This window comes from Bidens hawaiensis, unplaced genomic scaffold, assembly GCF_021521415.1.
Source record: "Bidens hawaiensis isolate Kalapana, Puna unplaced genomic scaffold, B.hawaiensis_p1.1 tig00041245_1, whole genome shotgun sequence".
Taxonomy (NCBI): domain Eukaryota; kingdom Viridiplantae; phylum Streptophyta; class Magnoliopsida; order Asterales; family Asteraceae; genus Bidens; species Bidens hawaiensis.
This window is the reverse complement of record NW_027497307.1, coordinates 91,443-101,106: the sequence shown is the minus strand read 5'-3', so window position 1 is coordinate 101,106 and position 9,664 is coordinate 91,443. Positions and strand designations below refer to the sequence as shown.

Here is a 9,664-nt window from a genome sequence, read left to right as displayed (position 1 = left end):
ATTTGCCCAGTCGGCAAGCTTTCAAACCAGACACGTGCCGCGCCCGTGAGGCAGCGAGCAAACATGTGACACCATGTTGGCATCGTCCAGCTTTCTAGGTTTCCAGTGTTGTAAAAACCTTGTAAGAAATCGTCTGGATCTGTTGTGCCGTCATATTTGCCCAAACCACTTGGCATCTTGGTTTTGTGCTGAATGGGTGCCTTCGCAATGCGCTCAGTGAACTTTGAATGTTTCACCAAGATGGCTGGCCTGTACGGTGTGGTTACATCCACTTGCCCTCTCACTGGTGGGCTGTATGGTGTGTGCAGATCCAGATCGGCTCTGGCTCCAGGCGCCATGTTCATTTGCGCGCGGGGCTGTGAGCCTCCTGCATGAGTATCTCGCGTCCTCCTGACGCTGTGTACTTCTTCATCACTAAACTCAGCGTGTTCAGTGTGAACAGAGTGACCCTCTTCCGGCGCGCGCCCCCTTCTTGTTCCTTGAATGTCTTGCTTGTCAAACGCTAGCCTTTGTGTTAAGTCGGCTGACTTTTTCTATTTGACCATTTCATTGTACTTGTCCATTAGACGTCGTTGCTCGTTTATGAGCCATTCTTTAGGGTCATTGGTTTCATCTTCTGGACCCATTGGTCCTTTATGTTTCGCGCCGGCAAGATTTTGTAACGTGAGATCGTCTGGAGGAGTTTCAGTCTAGCCGTGAGGAGTTGTGATGAAGGGACGGTTACTGGTGGTGCGCGTAGAATCACGCGGCCCCCTCAGAAACTGCTGTCCCTCATTAACATCCTCACGTTCAATATCCTCCAGAACTTGATCGACGTTACGAGCACCAGAAACCATGGTGAAAATTTGTTTTTTTAGAGATCTGATGAGATCTTGTTGCCGTTGTAACAGTGGATGGCGCCAATGAAGAAACGTGGATCGACTCACTGGTAGACGATCTACTTTCCTCGGGTGTGATTATGCTATTTCACCGATGGTTCTCTGGGATCCGGGTTCTTCTACCTACAAGATGAACAGCACCGTAAACTTACCCCTCAGAAAGGGACAGAGGGGTCCTCTTTGGGGTAACCCTCCGGTGTGAGAATAAGTGTTTGGGGAGAAGATAATAATATGAGAGTAAGGAAAATGAAGTGTATTGCTTAATAGCTGAATACTCTGTAATTGTGTGTAATTGGATGTGATTGTATAATTGAGTGTGTTCTTCCTTGTGGAGTTGATGTGGTATTTATAGTGCTAGGGTTTCCACTGATTGGGCTTAGACCCAGTTAGGGCCTTGTTGGCCTCCTCCAATTGCTTTGCGCCACGTGTCCTTCAGGGACACCTGGTGCTTTTTCATTGGTTATAATCACGTGGTAGCACATGGGTTTTGCTGAGTTGTCCACCTTTCATTGGCAGCTGTCAACATCAGCATATTCTTATTCCTTAAAAAGATACCTTCTGGAAGGTTGTCTGACGTGCACAATCAAGGTTGCCCTAATCCTGATTTGGATAAGAACGAGGTTGATTATGTGCATGTGTGATATGCGCCTATCCTGAGGATGCGCGAGGTCTTCTCTTTATTCTCACGCGCAGATGTTTCATGCGCAGATGTGATACGCACAAGCATGTGATATGCGCCACGCGCGGATGCGCCACGCGTAGATGTGATATGCGTGAGCATATGTGATGCGTGAGCATATGTGATGCTTGAGCATCTGTGATGCCTGAGCATGTGATGCATGAGCATGTGTGGTATGCGTGAGCATATGTGATATGCGCCATGCGCATAGGTTTTGGCTTTGTGCCTTCATAATGTCTTGATTTCTTGCCTCTTGTCTATATCTTGTGGGTTGACCCGCCTCGCTCGGTGTTGAGGCGGGTACATACCTCTTCACTTCTTATTTGACTAAGATGGCCACATTGTTGCACAGAAAGTCACCCAAGAAAACGAAGATGCACTTTCAAGGAGGTCTTGAAATCTATCTTTCTAACATAAAACCCTGCATTGTATTAATACTGATGGTATTGTGGTAGTGTAATAAAGTGTGCGGCGTGGGAGTGTGGTGGTGAAAAGGCCCCTGGTCCTGACGGGTTTACTTTCAAGTTTCTAAAAACCTTTTGAACGATGTTTGAAAAATATATCTATGACCTAATGGTTCATTTTCACAAGCATGGTTCAATTAGTTATGGGTGTAATTCTAGTTTTATCTCTCTTACCCAAGGTTGAAGACCCACAAAAAATTGGTGAGTACCGTCCAATCAATCTTATATGTTGCATACCTAAAATTATCTCCAAGGTGTTAGCAAATCGGATTAAAAGGGCGATGTTCAATTATCGGGGAGGAACAATCCGCCTACGTTTCCAATAAAAATATACCAGAGGGAACTCTAATTCTTAACGAGATTGTTGTATAGTGTAAAAAAAAACTAACAAAGAAACATTCATTTTCAAAGTAGACATTGATAAAGCTTTTGATTCGGTCAATTGGCGTTTTATAGATTCTATCTTTGCCCATATGAGATTTCCCAACAAGTGGAGACATTGGGTTAAAGGTACATTTGAGTCGGCTAGATCCTCCATCTTGATTAATGGTTCTCCCATGACAAAGTTTGACATTAAAAGGGGAGTTAGACAAGGAGATGCTCTCTCACCTTTCCTTTTTATCATATCTATGGAAGTATTGAATGTAGCCATGAAAAGTGCATGCTTGGAGGGACTCTTTAGGGGGGGGGGGTTTCAAACATATAGGAATGGCCCATGTATTTCACATTTATTTTATGCGGATGATGATGTCTTTCTTGGCGAATGGTCCACAATGAATCTCTTTGAATTTAAATCGTTTATTGAGAGGTATTATTTGACGTACGGGCTTAAAGTAAATTAAAAAAAAAGTGTGCTTTATGGTGTGAAAGTGGAAGGGTCAAAGGTTGCTCGAGGTGCATTCTTATTAAGGTTTAAAGCATGTAAGCTTTCATTTGTACATTTGGGCATGCCGATTGGGGCCTATATGAACATAAGTCATAATTGGCAGGCATTATTGAATAAATTTGATAAGAAACTTTCAAATTGGAAGGCAAAAGCTTTGTCTTTTGGAGGTCGGTTAACACTTGTTAAATCGGTTTTGGGGAGTTTAGGCACGTATTATTTCTCCATTTTCAAATCACCAGAGAAAGTTTTAAAACAATTAGAAAGCAAAATAAGACGTTTTTTATGGAGAGGGTCTAAAGAAAAGGATAAGATAAGTTGGGTGGCTAGGAGCGAAATTATAAAGGAAAAAAGATAGGGGCGGCTTGGGGGTTGGCAGTCTAAAGGCAATGAACACAACATTTACTTGTAAAATGGTTGTCACGACTTAAAGGGGATAATAGTTCCTTATGGGTAAGAGTTACCCCTTCTATTCGTAGAGGGTCTCACAAGTGGGAATCGGTACCTGCGAAGCACTCACTTGGTGGTTCATGGAAGCAGATTTGTCAAGCAGATAAAAAAAATAATAATGGCAACAGTAGGATGATGGAAAGGTTAAAAGTGCAATTGGGCAAAGGGGATAAAACATTATTTTGGCTTGATAGATTGGTTGGCGAAATTCCGCTAAACGTGTTATTTCCATATTTGTGTGTGTTAGAAAAACAAAAATACATTGCTAATGGAATGTTATGAATGGGATGAGAATGAAATGAAGTGGAAATGGAGATGGAAAAGGAAACCCGTTTCGCGCGAACATAAAGTTGATTTACAAAACTGTATCAGGCTTATTTCTTCGGTTACTGTTTCCTTGAATCTGGACTGTTAGTTATGGAAGGAGTCGGATGGCACATGTTCAAACTACGCAGTTAAATCGTTGCGATGGGAACTTGATAATGCGGATCAACAAGTACAAAACTCTACCTTCTGTCTCAAGTGGGTACCGATTAAATAAACTGTTCATATGGCACCTATTGTTGGATCGTATTGCTACCAAACATGCTTTAAGCACAAGGGCTATTTAGGTGGGGGATTTGTGTTGTGCAGTATGTGGTTCAGTTCCGGAGACCACACAACATTTATTTATGGCTTCAATAATATTTGGGTGATTATCTTTGATTGGGTGAAGCTTCCTAGGCGAACAAATTTTGAGTCAGTTGAGGAAATCATGGAATTTTCAAGTAAAATCATCAAGTGCAATGAAAATTGTTTGGCGGTTTAGTGTATTTTGGCAACAACATGTTGGATGATATGGTTGTTGAGGAATGATATAATTTTTAACATCTCCTTCTCAATGTCTAAGATGGTATTTGAGATCAAATCGGCGTCTTTCTTATGAGTTAAACAAAGGAGCAAGAGGCCAGACTTGGATGGGGAGAGGTGGTGTAGGTTCAATTTCGACAACTTCCCATTATAGTGGGTCGTCGTTTGCCTTTGTTGTATTGTTCTTTAGTTTTTTATGTTTATTTTCCTTTGTTTGTTGTCTACTTACCTCTTGTAAGTGGTTCTCTTTGGTTTTCTAATATATTTGGCTTTTAAAAAAAATAATGATGGTATTGAAAATTTATGTATAAGATTTGTTATGTTGTATAAAGTTGTTAATATTAGAGAAGCAATTATTATAATACAACTAGTTGAGTACCGCCGCGTTGCGACGACCGAGCAATTTCAGAAGTTCGGTTGGTATCATTTAAGTTCGTAAAGACAGCAATAAATCCAAAAATACATCTGTGTGCGTCCAAAACAGTATCGTCACACGTACAATTATGATCAAAGAGACAAAATTCAGTTTGTATCGGTTTGCTTCGTTATAGTACTGACACCAAACCTAAAAATTAAATTAGTAAATGCCCATGATACTCGTACAACCTATGATACAAAATAGTAATATATTTAAAACGATATTTATTCGAGCGGTAAAACCTGTTTGGTGACGGCGAGATAACACAAATTAGGTCGTTTTAATTTTTGTTGTTATGGCTCCGGAACTAAAAAGAAAAGAAAGACAAAATTTTTACATATATAAAGCAAAAGGACATTAACTTACTAAAAAATCTAAAATACCAAGAGCACTAAAATTATAAAAATTTAAAAAACTTATGATTCATTGGTCATTGTTTTTTTGTTACGCTCATTATGATACTGAAAAAAAAACCATAAATAAACATACTTGAAACAATGGTTATTCGGTCGGTAAAACCGGGAGTTGTGACGCGAATTCGGTTGGGTCCGTTATGTTCGTTACTATACCGAATAGGTAATGTTTATCTTCCTAGCAATAGCCATTAGTACAAGTGATCTGTCATTGTTTTAGGTAAGGTATTATTGCATTTTAAGTGCATGTAAGATTGCAAAGGTAAATTTCGTGGCACCACCGTTCAATATTTATCTTATACGAGACATTGCGTTTTTAGTTGGCGGCGCTTAAATTTGTTACGATACCAAAGTTAAATCTAAAACAAAATTCCCTCAAATTATTATACTTAAAATTTTTTTAAAAAAAATTATATAAATTGAAAGGCAAAAAAAGTGATGCTATAGCCCACCTTATAACAATAAACATAGAAAAAAAAATCATCCATATGAAGGAACCAAAGTTTGAACACAGGCAACTCACCACAAAGAAAGTTAGCAAGACACATTTTAGCCAACACACCATCACTAACAAACTTGTTCTACTAATTAAATTAAAATCATAAATACTAAAACAATAGGTTTCTAAAAAAAGTTGTGGCACCAACATTTGATCTTTATTAATATATATATATATATATATATATATATATATATACTTATATAGGTCTGTCTATAGACTATATGTATATGTACTGGAGATATTTATGTAACAACTTACATATTTAACAACTTTTTCTGCCAAACTACGGTGCATTTTCAAAATGTAACCAATGAATTATATATATATATATATATATATATATATATAATTCATTGGTTACATTTTGAAAATACACCGTAGTTTGGCAGAAAAAGTTGTTAAATATGTAAGTTGTTACATAAATATCTCCAGTACATATACATATAGTCTATAGACAGACCTAAACCATATATCAATATAATGACTCTAGCAGACAACTAGTAAAACTGCTTATCTGTACTTAGTTATGTAAAGTTAAAACTTAAAAGGAACACGATGAAATCTTTGCGAATCTTCACTAACCCACCACAAGCAACATAAAAGACCAAATACAAGTAAAACAAGGAAATTAAAAACTGGTGATCATGCTAGCTGGCTGGTTGTGGTATCATTTAATAAATGGTGCGCTGTTTTCAAATTGTGTTGAAACAGATAACTTTTATTAATGTATATTCTTGCTTTCTCCTTAAAAAATGATGGTTTCATACATGTATCATAAGGGACAATTAATTATTAAACGTGATCAATCACGCAAAAAGCTAACAAGAACCCATTGTTGAAAACTGAAACCTTCCATCTACCACAAAGGGTGAGAGGAAACCATTATAGAAAATATATACATATAGATCTTGCTAATTATACTTCTTCAGAAGCACTTCGAAAAACCCCATGTACATGTGATGGGGATGAGAGTGTTCTCAACTGTCATGCATCCTTTAAAAGCATAAAATGCGAAAAAAGATTAAACGATCATCAATGAAACTCATATGGCTAGTTGAATGCTCTCCATAAGTTCTTTTGTTGTCATACTGAAGTCAACCTCAATCTGCACAAGTGTTAAGGAATAATTAAATGCCATTATAATTTAAATTTGATAGACTTCCAAAGTTATATCTCAAATCTGCCTGAATATTAAAACACAATGCTTTTATATACCTGGGCAACAATGGTAATAAGAATAGTGGTGTTAGCAAATGGCAAGGCACTGCTACTGATGATGGATAGCCCAAGCTTCTGCATCTGGGTTAGTGCATTCACCAAGGATGAAATGTTTTTCTGACAGTGAATTCTTACTAGCACACTAGTTTCTGATATCCGCACTTCGATCTCAGGAGATGATACGCAAGGGTTGGTGCTCTCCCTGGAGTCTGTTTCTTCCGACGAAGAGTATTCGTCGTCACTATTGATAATTCTAGATCTCTTCATGGATATAACACATGCTTGAACTTCCTGTTTTCTCTTATTGCCTTGTAATCCCTCAAGTTCCTTTACGCGGTCTTGAAGTTTCTTTATGTAATTAGATGCATCTTCCAACACTGATGCCTTATCCATCTGAAAATTTTAATATTATTGTTAGGTCATCTATATAATCTTAATGGAGTCAGCTATACACACACACACACACCGTCTTACATCTAATCTTACACTATTGTGGACATCCGGACAACCTTTTCTGACCAATAATTTGCAAAGTTCAATTTTTTTTCTTTTTCTTTCTTTGTTTAAAATGGCTATCTTAGTGTTCTATGGAAGTATAAAATCATATAAGGTGGTGTAGCTGTAGCATGACCAAAACTAAATCTCTTGATTATGTCAAAAACGTACAAAAGCTTTGAGGAGACTATGATTGTTACCTTTTTAAGGTTAGGAAGGAGGGAAGATAAAGAAATGAAGTGTTTATTCAACTTTTCTCTTCTCTTCCTCTCTGCCAAAACATGATCTTGTGCCTGAATGTTATTTCTGGGATTGGCTGTAACCTTTGTGGTACAAGCAGCTTCATACCCAAGCGGATCGGAAAACTGGAGGATCTCGGTTTTAGGGCTTATATTTGCAAAAGATATAGAGAAAGTGTTTGATGAGGGGCGAGTGGTAGCAATAAGGGGTTCTCGAGTTTCAGAACCTTTGTTAATATCGGTTTTCTTTTCTTGATAGTGAGGAATTTTGTTTTCAACAAGCCTCATATAGCTTTCTGAAGAAAACGAATCAACACTAATGTTATCAATCGTGTCGTAAAGATTCTTCATCTCATCATCGGTCATGAACAGTTGACCTTCTTTTTCCTAAAATATGGATTCGAAGCACATTAGATATAACAATCAATACCACTAATAAATGTATAATAAGCAGTATGCATGTGTTGCTTACCAGGTCTGAAAACCATGCCTGTGACATTTTTATTACAATCTGACAGCCTATTAATTTGTTTGAAAAATTAGGAGACACTTTTATTATCCAGAATCCTTTTGTATCATTTGATCAAATTACCTATTGATAATTGGTTTTTATATAGTAACCTGAATGGTTGATTAATATATTTTTAATTCATTACAGGCACGTGTAAATGATATTAATTAAATTCTTGGTCTTAATGAACGGGGCCTCTTCTTACTTGCTTCCAAAAAACGTGTCGTTGTTCCTTGTATTTTAATTTTGCTTCCAAAAAGCGTGTAAATGTATGGTCAAAGCAAGTCTCACTTTGTGGATAAAGATGAATCAAGATTTGTTATTTTGGTTTGGGTTGTATCTTTGATAACTTATTATACTTTCCTCCAAAATTTTTCATTTTCATAACATTTCTTATTTTAAAAGTTAGAGAAAAGTTAACATACAGACAAAAAAATTGTACTAAACATGTAATCATATAATTAAATTATATATAATAGTGTAATTATATAATGAGAAAGGTTCATATACATTTTAATTTTAACATGAGAACGTAGGAAATAACACTATAATTATAATAAAAATAAGAACGTAAAAACAATACCAATCTACATACACAATGATTTATAATAACAAAGAAAAAAACCTAAAAGTTACAACAAAAGAATCAACATCAAAAACAAAATAATAACAGCAAATACCAACAAATACTTATAACAGCAAAAGAAAAAAATCTAATAATAATAACAAAATATAAATCAACAAATACTTATAACGTCTCATAATCGAAAATTAGCAAATACGAACAAAAAATAACAACAAACACCTATAAAAATAAACCTAAAGATAACAAAAAATTAGTTATAACTGTTTTCATGTTATTAATAAAATGTATTTGATCCTGTTTCATTATATAATTACATTGTGGTGTAATTACACTATGTTATAATTACACTACTCTATAATTACATTATGTTGTATGTATAATACATTATTTGATTATCACAGTTAACATGTTAATTTAATTTATATTTGATCCAAACCGTAAAAAGTTAATCTTTTCAACAATTTTTACTTTATAATATCCCCTTGAAATACAAATTCAAAGACAAGATTTTATATTAGAGTGAAGGGAGTGGTCACACTTAAGTTATAATATCCATTGAAACTATTCTTGGCATTGATCAATCATGCACTGTCACATCAATTTTACCGTCAATTACCCTAAAAGTTAACAATGGGGCACCCAAAGTACCCTATTTTTTTTTTAATTTTAAAACTAAAGCAATAGATTTTAAAATATTACTCATATATATAAATAGAACTTTGGTGCCGGACCACTTGACGGCACTGTATTAGCTCGCGATTTTTTTTATTTAGTTCAGTTTCCATATCAACCCTAAGGAAACCGACCAAATATTCAATTTTTTTTCTTTTTAGTTCCGATACTATGACAAAGTTGACGAAACCGACCAAAATTTGAGTACACTCGCCTTAACATATATGACTGACAGCGCTCGGGTTTTACCAACACGCAAGTTTACCGTCCACCCCCCTCCCCCCCAATTAGTCCACCTTCATTGTATAGTTTTTTTTTTCATTTTTTAGCCCAGGTACTGTAACGAATGCAATCAAAACTGACCGAATTCATGTCGAATTACTGCCACAATGACTGAGATCGACAAT

At 36.1% G+C, this 9,664-nt stretch overlaps 1 protein-coding gene across 1 annotated transcript; it reads right to left on the bottom strand.

Annotated features, from left to right (window-relative positions):
- Positions 1-6,561: 6,561 nt before the first annotated feature.
- On the bottom strand, positions 6,562-8,322 carry LOC143592802 (transcription factor bHLH18-like). The gene is made up of 3 exons (XM_077072624.1): positions 7,961-8,322; positions 7,450-7,875; positions 6,562-7,147 (listed from the first exon to the last, which is right to left on the bottom strand). The coding sequence occupies exons 1-3, from the start codon at positions 7,985-7,987 to the stop codon at positions 6,728-6,730; spliced, it is 873 nt and encodes a 290-aa protein (XP_076928739.1). The 5' UTR covers positions 7,988-8,322; the 3' UTR covers positions 6,562-6,727.
- Between the last annotated feature and the right edge of the window lie 1,342 nt (positions 8,323-9,664).

Coding starts and splice junctions, on each gene's coding strand:
- LOC143592802 (XM_077072624.1), bottom strand. CDS start 7,987: ATGTCACAGGCATGGTTTTCAGACCTG. Junction 7,876..7,960: donor AGGCATGGTTTTCAGACCTG/GTAAGCAACACA, acceptor TCCATATTTTAG/GAAAAAGAAGGTCAACTGTT. Junction 7,148..7,449: donor TCCTTCCTAACCTTAAAAAG/GTAACAATCATA, acceptor TAAAATTTTCAG/ATGGATAAGGCATCAGTGTT.